The sequence below is a fragment of the Vicia villosa genome, linkage group LG2, assembly GCF_029867415.1.
Source record: "Vicia villosa cultivar HV-30 ecotype Madison, WI linkage group LG2, Vvil1.0, whole genome shotgun sequence".
In the NCBI taxonomy this organism is placed as follows: domain Eukaryota; kingdom Viridiplantae; phylum Streptophyta; class Magnoliopsida; order Fabales; family Fabaceae; genus Vicia; species Vicia villosa.
Genome location: NC_081181.1, coordinates 188,891,322 through 188,912,979, shown reverse-complemented (window position 1 = coordinate 188,912,979; position 21,658 = coordinate 188,891,322). Strand labels below are relative to the sequence as shown.

Sequence of the window (21,658 nt, the reverse complement as noted above, 5' to 3'; positions counted from 1 at the left end):
TACTGGGATTTAAAATGAAAAGATGATAAAATTGTAATCAAAGAAAAATGAGAGCATTCGTTGAGAGATTGAAAAATTGAATGAAGAGGAATGAGAAGATGAATGAAAATTAGTGGTTACGATTAGGAAGAAAATAAGGAAAATTCAGAGGAATTGTTGTGTCGTGTGGTTTTTTCTTTCTTCCTTCTATAGAGTAGGCATACAATGCGGATGCGGAAAATATGGGTGAGATAGTGAGAATAATAGGATATTTTTATTAAATGAGTCAAGAGCTAAAAAATTAAGAAGAGAGAGAGAGAGAGAGAGTGTTTAACGGTGAATGTTGAATGAAGCTCAAGAAGAAGGGATTGGTGTTGGCAGTGGCTATTAAATGAAGCCGTATTTATCTATGAAGATGTCTCTCTAAAAAAACTAAATGCAAAAAAATTGTTACAAATTAAATAAGACATTCACGATTTTTGTTAGGCAATGGGACACGATTTATAAATTATCTGCATCATGAATTCATTAATAATCTTTAAAAAGAGAGCTTATTAAGAGAGTTATTTTAAAAAAAAGTTAAATAAGTTTTTGGTCCATATAAATATTGCAATTTCATTTTTATTTTCTCTTCGGGTATTAGCAACAGTTTTAGCTAATTTTGACAACGATTTTTTTTATAAAATCCGTTGCCTAAATGTAAGGAGGGACTAAAAATAAAACTGCATTATTTTTAAGAACAAAAAACTTATTTAGTCCTTAAAAAAAGTGTTATTTAAGATAAGAGTTGAAATTTTCGAAACCGACTCTACACCTTACTTACTCAACTTTTCATTTTCATTTACTCCTTATTGCTTCTTCTGCATATTTAATTTTTAAAGCCTATTAATTTTTTTAATTTCAAACTTTTTTTTTCATTTTTTCATATGTAATTTAAAAAATATATTATAGATAAAGCGTATTGCAAATTTTATATATGTAGCCTCTCTAAACAATTTCTTTCCCGTTCCCCTCAATCCTAGCCGTCATCACTTTTCTTCTTCTTTTGTATCCTCTAGAAAAGGGTGATTTAGGTTCGATTTTGATCCAAACACACTCCTCCAAATCGTTCTTGTTTCTCTATTAGTCAAATAAGTTATTTTCATATATATATATATATATATATATATATATATATGGGGACGACTCAAGTGAGAACACTTGGTTATTACGATAAATGAGAACAATGAATCACGACCATTAAATTTTGATTTTGTTGATTTTGATGGAATAGATTGGTTTCTCTTTCTATGATGCTTAGCATTTATTATAAATCAACATAGAAAGAGAAACCAATCAAGTCCATTAAAATCAACAAAATCAAAATTTAATGATCGTGATTCATTGTTCTCATTTCTCATAATAACCAAGTGTTCTCACTTGAGTCGTCCCCTATATATATATATATATATATATATATATATATATATATATATATATATATATATATATATATATATATATATATATATATATATTTAGTGTTTTTTTTGTGATTAGTGCATCGTTTGTTTTGATTTTCCGTCTTTGTGCGGTGTATTTTGTTTTTCTGTCGTTGTGCGCAGTGTTTATTTGTTTCAGGTTGAAACATGAGTTTCGATATAGTGCATATCCTATCTATGACTTTGGTGCCATTAATGCTACAGATCTTGAGGCATGAATATTTCAGAAATTTCAATATAGTCATAGTTATATTCGTAGCCATATGCAATTTGCCATTTTATGCTATTAACATGGATGCTATGAGTTTGTTTGCAGATTAATCCTTTTTATTTTTGGCGATTTTTAATTTGTATTGCAACAATGTACTCTATCTATTGAGATGAATGAATATTTTATTTAATCAAAAAAAAAATATATGTAACCCCTAGTAATGTTTCTGTATAATTAATTTCGATGATATATAATTTATGATATAAAGATTTATTGGGTTTTTTTTATTTTTTAGTTTATCTAAACTATCAATTTATAACTATAAATATGTTAAATAAGTATTTATAAATTACTTATTAATTTAGACTAATGTAGACTCATATTCATAGTTTTTATAGAAATTTGATTATTTTCTTCGATTTATTTTTAAATTAGAAAATATTACAAAATTTATAAAAATATTAAATAAACTAATTATTTATTTTTTATATATAAATATATGTGTTTGATTTTTGTTTATTTATTTTATTAAAATTATATATAATTCTAGAGAATAATAAATATATGTGTTTGATTTTTGTTTATTTATTTTTATAAAATTATATATAATTCTAGAGAATAATAATTATAATATTTTAATTAATATTTATGGAACCCTAGTATTTTAAGTAAATCCGCCACTGATTATATCACAAAAGAATATATCTATGATAAAAAAGAATAAGTGTATAGATATGCATAAAGAAGAAGTGGAAATACACGAAAGAATAAAAATTTATTTTTCTTCTTTATTATTTATTTTCAAAACTATTTTGCATCACTTGTTTTATTTTCAAAGAATAAATGGAGGTAAAGTCACATGAAAAGTCAAAACATAAATAGAATGAATATGGTTGTTTTTTTTTAGAAAAAGTAATCCTGCAATTTTTTATAATATGCCAACAAAATATAGAAGAGTTTTTTGTTTTTTAATTATGATTTTTTGTTTTTCTATTAATAGTTCCTTAATTTTTTTTTTTTTTGTTTTGTTTTCAGTTCTTTAAAAAAAATGCATCTTTTTGAAAGTTTTAGGCTATAGATTAATTTTTGGTTAGTTGTGGAGACTTCGGAAAAGTTCACAAGATCAGTATCGTCTTAACACCGTAAGTCTCCAGCATATGGAAGTTAATTTGAATATTTATTATGACATAACCTTGAATTCTCATTCTTCTCTTTAGAAGTTTATCTTTGCAGTCGGCACCATCTCACACATGTTCTACGTAAGGAAGCCGATGAAAATAAGTGAGTGATCTAAGTTTTATTTGAAAAAAAAAAAAGAAAAAAAAAGGAATGCACCTTCTAAGTTTGATGACCCTCAGGACGGATTACGGTTCGATCCCCTGCAATTATAATTGGGTAAGCAAAAAGTTATACCACTTAGGTACACAAATCTCATGCAAAAAGGATCAGAGTCACTAACTGGTCGCCTTACTACGAGTGTGTGGAGATAATAGGCTTAATGTGAATGCACCAGAATGAAAGAGGGGAGGATGATGAAGTTAGGCTTAGGCATAATAACATGATTCAGATTGATTTGTATATGTAGGAGACACATGACTGCACAATTGCGGAGTAGTGTTCTTACAATATCCTTAGTATGCAAGATTAGTACCTAACAATGCTACCTTAACTACAAAAAAGTTTGTAGCCAGAAATGAGTATCTGCTGCTTTTGTGGTGGAAATTTGACCAGTATATTTTGATGCACATTCATCTATGTTTATACTTATACATTTTCATATTTTACGTTGGTCATTTTTCTATTTTAATGTGTTTTTATATATCAGTTTATTTTTGCACTTATATAACTTTCGCACTTTATTTTGAACATTAACAGTCTGCACTAAAATGATCATAACTGGAGCTACGGGAATCTGATTGAAGTGTTCTAATAATCGCCGAAAACTAAAGAGAAAGAGCTACAACTTTTATGTTGGAGTCAAAGGCAGATTCAGAGTGCATCATTTCCAAAATTTTGTTTGAAGTTTCAGCATTAGATATATTTTTGTTTTGGGTCATTTGTTATGGGCCTCGGTTATGTATTTGACTTAGTTGGGTTGTAAACCGAATTGGTTATTCTCTCTATTACCTAGCAGCCGCACACTATTCATTGTTACACTTTTTCCACAAATTTTACTTTTGTTTTAATGATTAGAATGAAGAACTAATTCCCGGAAGCAAATCCTGCTGCTTATGAATTCCATTGCGTTGAGGTTATTTTAATACTAATTTAAATTTCATTTATGTTCAATTCTTTTTTATGAAATCAATTGCTGATTTTGATTACAATTGTTTGCTTAATTCGATTGTTTTTCATATGATAGAATTGATTAAATTCGAATGTATGCATGTTCCTAAATTTAATTGCGTATTATCGTTGCTTAATTTGTTAACTCGTCATATTCTTAACGGTTTGCTTAATTCTGTAAACATGAGCATAACTTGTATGATTTTGATAAGCACTTGTCTGATTAATCTCATAACCGACGATAAGTCGGAACCCAAATCAGTAGGATTAGTCGTTTAGCTTATTTTGATAATCACTTTAATTTACTCTGCTTTATAAATTTATTTTAAAACCATAAACCCCCAATTTTAATTTTAATTAGTTAATAATAATACAAGAATCCTTGTGATACGATACTCGAGTCATTGTTGCTAAACTATAGATTTGAAAACACTCGTTTTGACCCGCGCGCGACAGAGGATCAAACTGGCGCCGCTGCCGGGGATTCTTGATGTTATTAACCGATATTAGAGTCTTAGGTATATAGTTCTTAATTTCTATCACTTTTCTTGTTTTTTTTGTGTTTGTTGATTTTCAGGGTTGCAATATCGGTTGCAGTGCAGGGGTAAGTTTTCCAGCCTATCACGTGAGCTCTGAAGCTACTGTTTCGATTTTCTCCAAATTTTTTTCAAAAGTTTAGAAAAATATTATGGAACAATACTCCTTTAGATAGGATTCTAAAAGATTTCGACCCTCAAAATCGCAAATTCCTCATTTTTTCTATTTTATTTGATTTAATTTCTATTGTCATATTTTCAAAAAAATCCAAAGTAAATTGTAGGTTCGTGATCTTATTTTATTTGATTTGTAGTTAGGTTTTTATATTTTTTTTATATTATTGTAATCGCTTTTTCTATTTTTCTATTTTTTTTCTCAACAAGGACATTGCAGTGCTTTCTGATTTTATTTGATTATGTGTTGATTTGATTTTGGTTTTAATTTGATTATTGATTTGATTATCACTAGTGATATTGATTTTATTTGATTTTGAGTTTGATAATCATATCATGGATGACCAAAGAACTCTTAGAGAACTTGTTGCTCTTGGTGTTAATCACAGTGCTTAATGTTTTGACTATCCTACAGCTGATGCACCTTTTGAATTGAAATCTGGTTTAACATATTTGTTGCCTAGGTTTAATGGTTTTGTAGGTGAGGATCCACATAAGCATCTGAAGGAATTTCAAATTGTGTGATCTGTACCTTCCGAACCGTCACTAGATCACCTTGTCAAGCAAATGGTTGCAAATAATCTTCAGTTTCAGCAACAAGTAGATTATAATCTTCAGACTTTGCAAACACAAATTGGACAACTTACTACCTTAATGAGTATCATGGTTCCAAATAATCTCCAGTTTCAGTAACAAGTAGATTATAATCTTCAGACTTTGCAAACATAAATTGGACAACTTGCTACTTTAATGAATTTCATGCAACAAGCTCAAGCACCAAAACAATATCAGTTTGCTATTCTTGTTTTTTTTTACAAAGTCAAAAATATTTATATTATTCATGATTCTTTTAATATAGGATTCATAAGTTTACTTTTATATGATTGAAGCTTGTCTATTTAAGAATGGGGTTTAACAACTTAACTTTATGTATAGAAAAGCATTAATTATGTTTTCTTAAAATATTAAGAATTAATTTAATACTAGTTAAAAATGGGTACGTAGCAAAATACATAAAAAAATATTCTCTTTAAATAAATAACTTATTTTTAAAGGATGTTTTTTAACATATTAAACATTTTATTTTACCAATTATTTTTTCATAAGCCAAAACATTAGTACCATTTTAATACTCTAAGTAAATAATTGTTAGATTAAAATCAATTATTTATTTTAAACATGTTTAAAATTAAATAGATTAAGATATATTGATTGAAAGTATTACAATAACAAATTTTAAGAAGAAATTTTATCAACTCATATTGACTCGATCATATCAATAAATATATTTTAAAATACACTATATATATATATATATATATATATATATAAATATATATTAATTACTGATAAAGACATAATTTTTTATACGTTCTATTCTTGTTATCATATGATCAACAAATTAAAGAAAAAACACATATATAAAACTCAACGATCCTTTAATTGAATGCATGCATAACCATCCTTCGGAGCTTTCATTCTCATTATAATATGCCAGATGAATAACCATCCTCCTGTATTGGTGTTTCAGATATTGTGAGATGCATGGAATATAGAAGCTTAAGAAAAATACATACAAGGAAGGTTGAGGTGGGTTTGTGGGGATTAGAGAAGCGTTTGAAGTTGGTGTAGGGTAAAGACGGAGGCAGCAACTAGTTAGTCTCATGATAGGAAAAGTGGAGAATCGTTTTCTTCACTCTCGATTTCTATATGTACGAAATAGTAAGTAGAAGTTGAACTTTCCATTACTAATTTATACATGAGAGAGGAGAGAGGAGAGAGGAGAGAGAGAAAAGGGAAACAACAGCAGGCATAGAAAGAAAATATTTAAGGGAGGTGGTCGGTGGTTTTCAAAAGGAGTAGAAAACAAAGGTCTTGGGATAATGCAGGAGATAGGAGAGGTGGTAATGGTAAGCGGCGTATATCGTCGTTTTTCGTTACATCCTTCCCGGAGAAGTATAAGTCAAGAGACTTGTACAAGGTGTTTGTAAAATATGGGGACATCGATGAAATGGTGATCCCATTAAAGAAGGACATTAGAAGTAACATATACGGTTTTGTCCGTTATTTTGATGTGGAAGGTGAGAGGCTTATGGCGATTAAGCTGGATAACATTTTTATGGAAGAAAGGAAAATTCGGGCAAATATTCCTAGGTTTAATAGAGGTGGTCGTGCAGATCAAGGGAAACCGTTGGAGTTTGACTTGAGAGAGAAACTCAGGGGGTGCCATGGAAAGAGAGGAAAGTAGGAAGGCTTTTGAGAAGGGAGGAACAAAAGATTGGTTGTAGAATCAAGTCTGTTGTCATCAAAGGAGAAGGAAAATCATATGCTCTGGTGGTTAGAAGGAAGATTGAGGATGTGGAAGATTCGTCATGTGGTAATGGGAGCAATAACTCTAACTTGGTGATTTTTGATGAGGTGTGTGTGGATTCTGTGTCTAAGTTGCAGAAGGTTATGGTGGGGGTGGTGGATAAGGAGTGAACGGTACATGGTATTTTAAATGCAATGCAGAGAGAAGGTATTTTCCTCATTAAAGTGATACCGATGAGAGATGATAAATGTTTGCTTTTAGAAAAGGAAGATGGGGCATTAGATGAGTTGATGAAGGATGGAGAGGAGAAATTCAATCATTGTTGATTCTAATCGGATTGCTTGTTTACGCTGTTATGGTGTATCATGTCACGTTTGGGGTGAGAAGTTCTTTAAGTTCATTGCTAAGGAGGTTGGTGCCTTTGTGTCCATGGATGGCAACACCATGAGTATGAAGACGCTGGAGGTCGCCAGAATCTGTGTCAAGATGACATGTTTGAGTTTGTTGAATAAAGCTTTGAACGTTGCGATTGAGGGAAGAATGTTTGTCATTAACATTGTAGAGGAGTTTATTGGTGAGGCAACACCGGTGGAGGTCAGTGGTTCTGATAGCGGTTCTGATGCTTCTCTTGAATGGAGTGAGGATGAATTCATTGAACTTTTTGAGGAAGGAAAAGTGGATGGGATGTTTGATGGCAATGTGTCAAAGGTTGGAGGGACTTTTTTGTGCAAGTCAACCTCGGAGGCGGCGGATTCAGAGGTGTCAGGGGATGAAAAGGTGATGGAAACTTTTCATAAAAAGGTTGTTTTGAGAGTAGCTAAAGGTTGTGATGGTGATGGAACCTCTGTGCCCTATGGGACACGTATAGAGAAAAATTCAAAAAGGAGCCATAAAGTGCACAAGTGTGCTAATTTTAATTTTTTTGTCTCATACGGTCCAAAAGGTATATAAGAAGGGGGGACAGGTGGCAGATAACATGGTGGGGGTATGAAGATAGCTTAATGGGCGTGGATGTGGGCCGGACTAGTGAATTGGGTTTTGGCCCAATAGGTGCCACATAAATTATATCCAAGCAACATGCTAGGAAAGCCCAAGGGGACTTTGGGGAAAATTGTGCTAATTAGGTGAATTCTAGGGATTCCATTTCCTCTATTAGCCCCAAATCGAAAAATGCTTCGAGAGAGAGGAGACATGGGAATATGGGGAAAGTTGATGAAGGGTGTACGGCTAGTTCTGGTGTTTTTGCGTCTGATTCTGATATGGCTAGTTGTAATAGAAGATTGATGGGATGTTTAAACTCAGATGTGGCCATTGTGGTTTGGAATAAAGCTAGAGGTATTGGAATTTCAGGTGGGGGATCAGTTTTGCATCAAATTGAAGCTATCAGAAAATTAGAAGAAACAGCTCATAGAGTTAAAGCCATGAAGGATGCTCCTAACAATATGGTGTTTCAATGATTGTGCTTTCCTACAATTTAATAGGGTGTGGGAGTGCGGCTAAGTAGAAGTGTCTTCGTGATCTTATTCGCTCAGTCCAAGTAGATATATGTTTTATTCAAGAGTCCAAATTAAGTAACTTTGATTCGGCGAATGTTAAATCCTTATGGGGAGAGGGAGATATGGAGTGGAGTGCCAAATGGTCAATAGGGAGGTCTGGAGGTATTATCACTTTGTGGAAAGTTGGTCTTTTTGATGTGCTTTTCAGCTTCGTTGGTGATGGATTTTCGTGGATTGCTGTGAATTGGCAAGGGAAGTCAGTGTATGTGGTTAATGTGTATGCTTCTTGCTTTCTTGATAAGAAGAAGGAGATGTGGAAGAATTTGAGGGAGTTGAGAGAAAAATTTCAAGTGGGAGATTGGTGCATTGGAGGAGATTTTAATGTTGTTTGTGATAAAGGGGAGCGAAAAGGCATTGGTGCTCAGATGAATAGTGGGTTGGGTGGGTTTTTAGTTGTTGGTGTATTTGGGTTGGGTGAGACTTCCTTGGTATGTCTCTTTTGTTTCTTTTTTGTATTTTGTAAGAACCCCTTGTGCTATTTAATACAAAGTTATTTATAAAAAAAAAGTAAGCAGAAGTTGAACTATATATAAATTAATTAATTAATGCAAAATATAAATTATTATAGTAAATGAATATTCTCCTATATATGAAATGAATCTAAAATGATTCTAAAGTATGGGATGACTATCTCGATATTCATATCTATTAAAAAAAATTAAAACAAAGTTGAGTATAATAGCATGATAAGTATTTTTTTTAGAACTAAAAATAGTGATTCATGTGCTAAAAATGACATGTGTTTAATGGATAATATTTTTTATTTTGGTTAATAATATTCCAAAAATATTATCTTAATCAACATTCGTAGATCAATATTTTGTTTCAAGTAATGTTCTATGTTTCAAAAGAACATTACTTTAAACAAAATATTGATCTATGAATGTTGATTAAGAAAATATTTTTGAAATATTATTAACCAAAATAAAAAATATTGTCCAACAAACACATGTCATTTTTAGCACATGAGTCACTATTTTTAGTTCTAAAAAAATACTTATCATGCTATTATACTCAACTTTGTTTTAAACTTTTTTTAAATAGAATATGAATATCGAGATAGTCATCCCATACTATAGATTCAGTTCATATATAGTTCAACTTCAACTTACTATTTCATACTGTTGAATGCAGTATAGGGCAAGCAACAAACAAGATTTGGAAATATTGATCCGGGATTTATCGTCCACAGAGATGGAGAGATGCCATTCAACAGTTTCTACGGTTTCGAACTTGGGTTTGAATGAGAAAAAAGTAAACAAAGATATAGACAGGAAAAGAATAAACACATTCTTAGAAGAGAAAGAACTTATCAGGAATGTAAATATATTCACTCTTCACAAACATACACTTACCAACCCGTTATACTCAACCTACGATACTCATCTATGTCATCACGTATCTCTCACATAAGCGTCCATCTCTGGAGCACAAACGAGATCATCTCACAACTAAGGTTATCTCTAACGCGGAGTCACGAGAACATCCGTATTCTCGCGTCGGCGATCTCTCGCGCGCCGCTCAAACACGAAAGCATTAAGTACAGATACCCACAGTGAATGCTAGCTCTAAATCTATCTCTAGAGTTCAGAACCAACAGATAATCATCCTAGATAAAGATTCAAGAAGTTTATCTCTAAAGCAACTCAAATCCCTAGCATAGAGCAAAAATCCAGGATAACAATCAACACAGATTTGTAAAGAAAGTTAAATATAACTTTATAATCGGTAAATCGGTAAATATACATAAGATTCAAGTAAATATACAAACAAAACCCAACACAAAAGAAATACACAAAGAAGAGAAGAGATAAACCAAACATCTCGCGGGTTGTCAGCTCCGATTGATGAGAAATCCACCTCTGATCTTCCAAGTGCATGACCCGGTGTTGTTTTCTAAGCTAATCCTAATCTAAGAATGAAAATGATGGAGTTGGGACTAAAACTTTCCCAAAACCATAACCTAGAAATGTACAAATGAAGAGAATATAAACACAAATCTGCACAGGTCCGCTCAGCGGACCCCCTCCGCTCAGCGGCCTTCACTTATTCCCCAAAATATCTACAACAGTATACGTAGCTCCGCTGAGCGGGCTACCTCCGCTGAGCGGACCCAAAAATGCTTCAAATCTCTGCCAAGCTCCGCTTGAACTCCGCTCAGCGGACCTTCTGCTACAAAACTTCCTTATTCAGATCCAAAATTGCGCAATCGGAGCCGTGCCTTCGACACTTTATTCCTCGAGGCTCCAATAAGCATGAATACCTATAAAAACAAAGAAAAAACTATTAAACGGTATAAAAGTATATGAAAACTAAATAATGTGAATATATACACAAAAGTGGGGATTTTATTACAAAAACGGAATGAATCGAATCGATAAGTGCCACAATTATATACTCAAAATAACAACATTTTGGCACTTATCAAACTCTCCCCAACTTAAAACTTTGTTTGTCCTCAAACAATGTCAAATAAATCAAAGAATTAAAAGTAATAAACCAAAGAATTGTGAATCAACAAGTTTTGAAAACCAAAAACAAATGTATGGCTCAACACAAAAACGTATAAACAAAGTAAATACTTACCACTATACTACAACGACAACATGTAAACGAAACGAATCCTAAGTACAAAAAGCATACAAAACATTCTAACACAATACATGCTCACATCATGAATCACACCTAGCAAAAATTCATCAATGGATGAAGAACACACAAAGGTGAAGGACTTTTAACACTCATCCAACAATCTTGCAAACAAAAGATTAAATTATGCATTCATCTAAAAATCACATTGAAGATACAAAAGCAAGAATCACAAGGACTTTTCAAGGTTGTAATGTGGCTTGGTTAACAAACAAGGGATATGTCCTAAGGCTAATCGAAACAAAAACTTGCCTAAACCTAAGGGAGTGATCAATCCACCAAAGTCCTAAGCAACAAAATCTCGATTAAACTTCTTCCATAACCACAAGTTTCTCAAACCAATCACAATACTTATTAGCACATTTATTCACTTCTCTTTTCTTTTTTGTTTTTCAAAACTTTTTCAATTTTTTCTTTCTTTTTCTTTTCTTTTCTTTTCACTTTTTTTCTTTTCTTTTCTTTTTAACCTCATAGCAACAACCAAATAAGTACACAACCATTTCTCTCCCCAACTTGAATTCAACCACACCATCATATGAATACTCCCTACTTTCTAAGGCAAGGTAAAAATTCATACCAAAAATCATGGTTGAGGGTTCAAGAAAATAAAGAATCAATCATCCATGCAAAAATGAGAACTAAACACTCAAAGATAAGCATTTAGCAAAAACAACATGGATATTGACAAAAAGGCTCAAAAGGGTTAACAAATGCTCACACACTCACAAGGTGAATTGACTATTTGGTTTTGGTAGCTGTGCTCAAAATGAAACAAAATGCCTTGATCCTTTTCATGCTTTCATAAAATCAACATAAACAAAAGATTAAGCATAATAAAATCCAGTTAAAACAAAGATTGTGGCCTCCAGTATATGTAAACAGTGGAAAGCTTCCTCACATTTATGGTTTGGGAACTAAAGTGATTCAATCAATAAGCAAGTAATGCAAAAGAATGAATGGCATGGTAATTGTACAAATGAAAAGTTTCCTAAACATGCTATGTTATAAAAAGCGATAAATGAGTACCTTGAATGATACGACTTTAAAAACAATATCCTACCATACATCCGCAAGTTGAAACACTCAAGCTTTGGAAAATCACCTCAAAAATCTTCGAATCACCGAACAAAATTTGAGTACAAACAACCAACAAAAGAATTAGAAAAACAAAACTAATATATACTACTAATTAGCCTTGGTGAAAGTGGGAAAAAGATGGAACCAAGTGGAATTAGAACCTGCTGGTGCAGAGCAGAAAAACAAAATTCTGCTATGCTCGCTCAGCGAGCTCTGCTCCGCTCAGCGGATGACAGAAAAACCAGAAAAATCAGAATTGCACCAGCTGTTCCAATCACTCACCACTTCACCTAAATACCTCATAAACATAAATATAAACAATATTTACAACCATTGGGGTGCCTCCCAACAAGCGCTTGTTTTACGTCGTTAGCTCGACGCCTTTATTGTTTAGGTGTTTGGAAAGTAGCTTCCTTCCGTCATGCCATGGTGACGTCTCACCGCACAAGCCTAAAGAAAGTTTCCTAACCATCCACTCAACAAATGTTACTGGTACAAATATATACAACAATTAAACGAACATAAAAGAAAACGCAAGTATACAATTATGTACACAAACCAACACATATGCACAAGTATGAAACACAAACAACTACTATCATACAAAAAAGGGAAAATTGGTGGATATAAACAAGTAAACATATACAAGTGAAACTATAAAAATATATATGTTATATACAAAAGTATAATTATATGTAATTATAAACAAGTAAGCTAAATTGGTGAACATAAACAAGTAAACATGTACAAGTGGAAGTATACAAGTAAACATATACAATATATACGTTATATACAAAGCTCAAAACCACGAAAACTATTGCGATGCAATCACAACCATCCCCGGCAACGGCGCCATTATGTTGAATGCAGTATAGGGCAAGCAACAAACAAGATTTGGAAATATTGATCCGGGATTTATCGTCCACAGAGATGGAGAGATGCCATTCAACAGTTTCTACGGTTTCGAACTTGGGTTTGAATGAGAAAAAAGTAAACAAAGATATAGACAGGAAAAGAATAAACACATTCTTAGAAGAGAAAGAACTTATCAGGAATGTAAATATATTCACTCTTCACAAACATACACTTACCAACCCGTTATACTCAACCTACGATACTCATCTATGTCATCACGTATCTCTCACATAAGCGTCCATCTCTGGAGCACAAACGAGATCATCTCACAACTAAGGTTATCTCTAACGCGGAGTCACGAGAACATCCGTATTCTCGCGTCGGCGATCTCTCGCGCGCCGCTCAAACACGAAAGCATTAAGTACAGATACCCACAGTGAATGCTAGCTCTAAATCTATCTCTAGAGTTCAGAACCAACAGATAATCATCCTAGATAAAGATTCAAGAAGTTTATCTCTAAAGCAACTCAAATCCCTAGCATAGAGCAAAAATCCAGGATAACAATCAACACAGATTTGTAAAGAAAGTTAAATATAACTTTATAATCGGTAAATCGGTAAATATACATAAGATTCAAGTAAATATACAAACAAAACCCAACACAAAAGAAATACACAAAGAAGAGAAGAGATAAACCAAACATCTCGCGGGTTGTCAGCTCCGATTGATGAGAAATCCACCTCTGATCTTCCAAGTGCATGACCCGGTGTTGTTTTCTAAGCTAATCCTAATCTAAGAATGAAAATGATGGAGTTGGGACTAAAACTTTCCCAAAACCATAACCTAGAAATGTACAAATGAAGAGAATATAAACACAAATCTGCACAGGTCCGCTCAGCGGACCCCCTCCGCTCAGCGGCCTTCACTTATTCCCCAAAATATCTACAACAGTATACGTAGCTCCGCTGAGCGGGCTACCTCCGCTGAGCGGACCCAAAAATGCTTCAAATCTCTGCCAAGCTCCGCTTGAACTCCGCTCAGCGGACCTTCTGCTACAAAACTTCCTTATTCAGATCCAAAATTGCGCAATCGGAGCCGTGCCTTCGACACTTTATTCCTCGAGGCTCCAATAAGCATGAATACCTATAAAAACAAAGAAAAAAACTATTAAACGGTATAAAAGTATATGAAAACTAAATAATGTGAATATATACACAAAAGTGGGGATTTTATTACAAAAACGGAATGAATCGAATCGATAAGTGCCACAATTATATACTCAAAATAACAACATTTTGGCACTTATCACATACATATAAAAATCGAGAGTGAAGAAAAAGATTCTCCACTTTTCCCACCATGAGACAAACCAGTTGCTGCCTCCGTCTTTACCCTACACCAAAGAACAAAACCTATACATAAGTCAACAAATGTAAAGATGAAAGAAAACAAAATTTGTTACAGCCATTATTTCAACCAAAAAAGCGAACAAAATTTCAACAATAGTAGGGTAATAGTAATAGTTATGTGATATATTCAGGACGTACATGAGTTAAGAAGAAGGGTCCACATTGGCTTCTTGATAATTCTCTATCTCATTCCTCTTTAAGGCATTTGCAATAGCCTGCAAAGGAATTTTGGAGGCAAGGCTGATTTCATATGTCTTGGAACGGAAGGAGAAGAGAATTATCAAGTAGCCAGTTGGGGTGCTTCATATTATACTAAGGCAACATGCTGCCAAACAGTGCGTGATTTTCATAACTTAAAATATATATATATATATATATATATATATATATATATATATATATATATATATATTATTTATTCTATTGCAGAGGTTGTCTTATTGTGCCTCAAAACGACTTCCACAATGATGTTAACAATTTCAAAGATGTATGAGGCGTTTGTTTTGAAATTTGTCATGGTTCCATTATTTTATATTATAAAGCATTGGTTTCATGTATATTTGACTGACAACCTCTTTTTGGTTTTTTTCAGGAACTGTTGTGGACGGTCAAATTTGTCATCCAAGAAATTATGACTTCTATATGTGTGCTCATGCAGGAATGATTGTGAGTATCTCCAACTCATTTTGACTGATCATTTATGTTGAGTTTGAAGTTGTATGATTGTCAACATTACCATAGTGTTTCTTTAAGTTATGCATGTTCTTTGAAAAAAACGTAAACCAGCCGAGAAAAGAATCAGAGTAAAGAACATGCATAACTTAAAGAAACACTATGATATTGTTGACAATAATACAACTTCAAACTCAACATAAAAGATCAGTCAAAATGAGTTGGAGATACTCACAATCATTCCTGCATGAGCACACATATAGAAGTCATAATTTCTTGGATGAGAAATTTGACCGTCCACAACAGTTCCTGAAAAAAACCAAAAAGAGGTGGTGAGTCAACTATACATGAAACCAATGCTTTATAATATAAAATAATGGAACCATGAAAAATTTCAAAACAAACACCTCCTATATCTGTGAAATTGTTTACATCATTGTGGAAGTCATTTTGAGGCACAAGAAGACAACCTCTGCAATAGAATAAATAAAATATATATTAACTTATGAAAACCATGCACTGTTTAGAAGTATGTTGCCTCGGTATAATATGAAGCACCCCAACAGGCTACTTGATAATTCTCTTCTCCTTCTATTCCAAGACATATGAAATCAGCCTTGCCTCCAAAATTCCTTTGCATGCTATTGCCAATGCCTTAAAGAGGAATGATATAGAGAATTATCAAGAAGCCAATGGAGACCCTTCTTCTTAACTCATGTCCTGAATAGATCACAGAACTATTACTATTAGCCTATTATTGTTGAAATTTTGTTCTCTTTTTTGGTTAATATAATGGTTGTAACAATTTTTTTTCTTTCATCTTAACATTTGTTGACTTATGTATAGGTTTTTTCTCTGGTTAATAGATCCTATTTTTTAGTTTTATTGTGAGATGTATTTCATGCATCTCACAATATCGGAAACACCTATACCTATAAAATGACATGTGTTTGTTGCAAGCATTCTTATGGTCGGTATCAATATGATCATAAAGATGCAAGTTAAATGATTGTTGATCAAAATAACCATAATAAGCAAATAAGATATTCAACCTCACACACCTGATTGTTGACAATACTTACACAATATCGCCCTTCCTGATTTCTCTGTGTTAACGAATATCTCGCTCTCTTCATTTTCGAGCCTGTCGTTCTTTCTTTCTATGTGTCAATAAAAATTCACATACACAACAAAGGAAATACGAAGAACAAAAACAACAAACTGAATACAGAAATCATCAAATCAGATGGTTTTTAATAAATTGCAACTAATATTGGTAATGGAATACTGATCCAACAAAAAAAAAGCAAGAATCCATAAGTGCACAAAACATAATCCCGAAGAACCTACGCCAAAAAACCCTTTACTTGTATTCAGCATTCTAGTTGTCACAATACTCTGTCTAACCCTTTGATATTTACAAACTCAACCAAAGGTCTATGAACATCTGGTCGCATGTCAACTACAAAGTCTCTTCTAAGCTGGCCCATTGACAATACTTTTCTAGATTATGGCAGATCTTGGAGATACAGTGGCGAAGTCATCATTGTTTCATCGAGTTTCTCTTAGGAAGATACTTCCATCCCAAGTAAAGTCCTACAAATAGTCCATCCATTCCTACCCCATACTTATATGGTTCTTCCTTTATCCGTTGCGCTACTTTGATTCCAACCAGTCACATACTTTTGAAATCCTCTGAGTCACGCTATATTCACAATCCACTTAGTCCTGTTATTCTTCTAAGATTTACCCAACTCCTTAATAGCAACAATCCTTCCTCAAGATTCATACAACACACCGCATGACAAGACGTTAAAGCACATTCGTCGTCAATTACCACTCGAGGTTGAGTACTCCCCAAAACTAAGTCTCTACTTACTCTACCATTCTAGGTTAGATCCATCTAAGGCAACTTAGACACACGCTTCGGTCCCATAACGTCGAAAGCCAAATACTCGTTAACTTAGAAATTCGTCTTTCGTAACTGATTCTCACATCATATAACTTCTATGTCTGCCATTCCAACAAGTCTTGTTGCTTATCTGGTATATTGAACCCTCCATAAACGCACTACAGTTCATACAAATTCTGCCAGCTTCACATAGCTTCTTCCCAACCATACGACTTTATCCTCTTAGCGTAGTATCACCTCTAATAACTCGCGCGACCTATTGATATAACAATCCTCCCATAGTCACATTCCATCCACACAGTCAACTAATGTCTTTTTCACTTTTGAGTCTGACACTAAACCGACTTCCTTGGTTTCTTTCTTCATTGCAGTGCTTCTAACGGTCATAATGTAGTCACAATGCAAGAAATTTCACTTTCACTTCAAACATCTCTCTTATAGACTCCTTAGCACTTCTCAAACCAAAATGTCTATGCTTTACCAAGATTGACATTCCTTTACTCAGAGTATCTACAGACACTCTACCAGATACATCACACATCGAGCCGATACAAGATACACTTCGCCTATTCTATCACTGGTCGCCAATGGTACAAGATAGCCACTCAAAATGCTGACCAGGATATCATGATCACACATAAGTTCCACACTAGCCATACGTACACAACTGTCAACTCAACACTTCACGAAACAAGGACGTCTGCAAAGTATAATCTGACACTAACTCGCGTGAGCACGATCACTCAAAGTCTCCATAAGTGTAGTATTGGATCTTGATTCATTTCATCATCGCCTGTCTAGTTATCTTCCTACTTTCGAGCGCGACATATGGATCCTTATCCCACATACCTTATGAGAGTTTGGATCTGCGTCTCACGAATACTAAATCGGATTCTTACCTTGAGCTCTAGATCATCTCTGCCCCACACATGTCGAAAATAATGTCTCATGCATCTTGTGCACGATAGTGATACTGCAGCATTATACCCGTCTGGTAGTACCAACATGGTGGTCCAACTCCGAGGCCATGTATACAGGAAACCTACCTCAGTGGCGTATAACAATCTCCATGCGTATCCTATAGTCACAACCGACAGGTGTCTGAACGGGTCTCCAAGGGAGTCTTTGTTCCTTAAATCCTTCCAATCACACTCCTCGGGATGCTAAAACCTACACAGTCAAGGTTAAATTACTCGAGAGGCAACAAGCCAGACATGAAAGGTTAAGATCCTAGCTCAAATCACTATGCCATGTGCGTAGCTACTGTCACAGCGCATGCATAAGGATAATCCATTCCGGATAGGAATACTATGGTTCTAAACAACCAACACAATTGTGATCAGCCCACTGATATTTCGGATAGATGCTAGTTCTTACTCACCTGAACGCCCAATGCCAAGCGTAGTTCTATGGCTTCACTTGGGTCTAGATGAACTACAACTAGCAAGAAACTTAGGCTAATGCATTCCACGCTTCTATATGATTTCATATTTCATCTAGCGTAGTTCTAGAACTTAAGTACAAAATGATAAGAACGGAAATACACGTCCTCTTCTACCGATCAGGTATTCAAGCTTCGCCCAGTCGCAAGTTACCACATCTGCACTTCTACCAACCCTTAACTAGGTGACCACTCCCGCTTAGGATACGTCAAGTTGATTCAAAATCTAATAATCATCCCATTCAATTACTGTCCATACCAGGGTAATCAGAAGGGTCTGACTTCTGTGTCCGCACTCCCAGAAGTTCTTCCGTCCCATCTGTCCTCTAGTCATATTCACCACTAGTACCACCATTAGGTAACAAATCCTAATAACTTTGAACTTGACGTCTTCATAGAACTTCCCTTACAACACTCTTACATAGATATTGCATGGATTTCCTTCGTTGTTACCAAGACTTAGAGAAAGTTCCACTTCATCCGATCAAACATTGGAAATTCCAATTGTCTCAATTCACACTTGACAGCTCGGCTATTACTTCTTCGCGTCAAACACTCCTCTTAAGTCTGACAACTCCATCATTTTCTCTACTTACGTCGTCCAATAAATCCATATTCTATCTACAATCAATCCATCCCCAACCAACTCTTGCGACTTGGGTTCACAACACTTACAGGTCTACGAGTCCTCGAGGCAGCTCTGCCGTAATTCTACTGTCTCACACTCAGTCAATGAGTTGATCAAGGTCAACGAATGAATGAGATATCAGTAAAATTAGACTAGCAACGCACACATGTGAGGAAGAAAGGAATAGTCAGTGATGTCTCATGGCTCGGCCAAGAATCGACTCGCTCTGATACCAACTGTAACACCCCATACATAACTAACTAGTATATTATGCATGAAACGTTAAATTGATACTAAGTACATACAAAAGTCAAGGTTACAAGATGATCCATATAAAATACAACATGAAATTCTACTATCTTATGGGTCCACTCGGTTCTACAGTGTACATGCATCAACAAACCGAATCCACCATTGATCCGGGGTTTATCCTCACATCCGGTACAAGTACGGAGGAAACACATGAATCGTCCACCATCAGAGTCATCATATCACAAGTACACAAAAAGTACAACAAACACGTATGCAAATCCATACTCATGTACGGGAAATCCAGAAGCGCGTTAATGCCTCGACTAGGTTATAAAAACACACCCTCGATGGGTTACACCCATGTCTATCGTCAAGGGACTTGTACAAGCACACTGCAAGAATGGTTAAACGGGTTCGCACAAGCCTAATTGGCCGCGAGATGACCTTAGCTGAAATGGCGTCATTGTTCCAATAGCCACCTTTACGCACGTGCATTAACATCAAGTACAACACGCCATCTTGACACATGAGCCCACCGGGCGAAAGCCTCGTGCTTAGTCTACTTGACTTCACTAGAGGTGAGTTACCAATTATGTGTTAGCCTACATGACAACATAACCCCACCATACCGAGCACGCAAGTGTGTTAACACCAAGTGGGAAAGCCTCCAGACCCTCACAAGCACACTACAACGGTAGCTCAGGTGTGAGCCCAAGATCATACGATCGGGGCTGTCCCATTGATCACAAAGCCTGAGACAACTCATTAATCACAAAGCCCGAGTCATAAACCAACCTAGCCCCCAGCCCGCTTCGATTCAAGCATACACACGCATAACAAGCGTCCAATCACACAGTGCACACAATCCAAATGTTTAACCGAAACAACAGGCACTAACAATTATTCATGTTTGTCACATAAATATATTTCATTTCCAAGCATAAAATAGTAATCAAGAACAATTGGATTGATATACTCAATTCTATGCATAACATACATATATGAATAATCAGGTAACATCCTGAAATTCCATGCTATCGGACATTACTTAAAATTTACAGATATGCATTATTAGTCGGGGAGGAGTTCGGTTACGAATAGAAACCAGAACTGCACTCAAGGGAAGAAACATTAGATTATGAACATAGCAGCATCCGCTAAGCGACCTTGGTCCCCTTAGCGGGCTCGCGATAAAATTGTTTTACAAACAGCATCCGCTAAGCGACCCGAGTCCGCTTAGCGGGCTAGCCATTTATCAGAAAAATGCAAAACGCATCAGTTCTGCTATGGAGTATTCATACCCCTCTAATCCACCTGCATGCAATGATCAAATATATATCCAGACAGTAAATAACAAAAACAACTAACAATTAACATAATTAGCATGTTAGTGTCATGGATTTATGATTATTTCTCACAACCCTCTTTCCCCAAACATAAGCCCTTGCATATTAAATCCCAAGGTATCTAACTAAGGACTCACCTTGCTTAAATGGAGGTTGATATAATGTTCTTGCTGCGATTGGCTCCCACCATAGCCAAAGCTTCTTCTCCAAGCTCACCAAACCCGTAACCCCTTTATAACTTATTTCAGCATGCATCATTCAACTTCAAACTCACATATCTCCTTCAATAAAACACTTTCAGAAGCGAATTAGTATATCAAATTGAAGGGAATTTCGTGTAGAATCCAAAACTTCAAGAATTACCTGATTTGGAGTTGTGAGCAGAAATGTATGACACTTTTAGTGGAGGCTGCACCTTGAATACGAAAATGGAACTTGAGTTATGAATTCTTCTTTGCTATATTCTCTTTTCTCTACTAAAGAAATGATTCTCTAACAATGACACACATCCCTTTATGCCAAACAAGTCCTTATGGCTCATGCATCATGATCTAAAAGATGCAACTCCATCTTTTGAATATATCTAATTTTCTGTAACATATTATTAGTTATTACTTTCTAACATATCCAATTTTAAACTCTTAAGATATATCTTACACTCTAAGCCTTTAAGTAAAGATCATTCTTCAAATGGATGAATTTTAAGTATGTAAAGCTACCCATCAAATGGTTTAAGCCTATGTAAAGCTACCCATCAGAGGGTTGAAGCCGAAGCCAAAGCCAAAGCCAAAATTTAAATCAAGTTGAAGTAAACTGATAAAGACTAAATAATAAGTTGAGATACATTTAAGCCGAGTCAATAGTAAGACATTTTTGCACTTA

The 21,658-nt window shown here is 34.6% G+C and overlaps 1 protein-coding gene across 1 annotated transcript; it reads left to right on the top strand.

The window, feature by feature from the left end:
- The first annotated feature begins 5,660 nt into the window (after window positions 1-5,660).
- On the top strand, window positions 5,661-6,915 carry LOC131650917 (uncharacterized). Its single transcript, XM_058920617.1, has 2 exons — window positions 5,661-5,664; window positions 6,557-6,915. Exons 1-2 carry the CDS (start codon window positions 5,661-5,663, stop codon window positions 6,913-6,915), a joined length of 363 nt encoding a protein of 120 aa, XP_058776600.1.
- The last annotated feature ends 14,743 nt before the right edge of the window (window positions 6,916-21,658 follow it).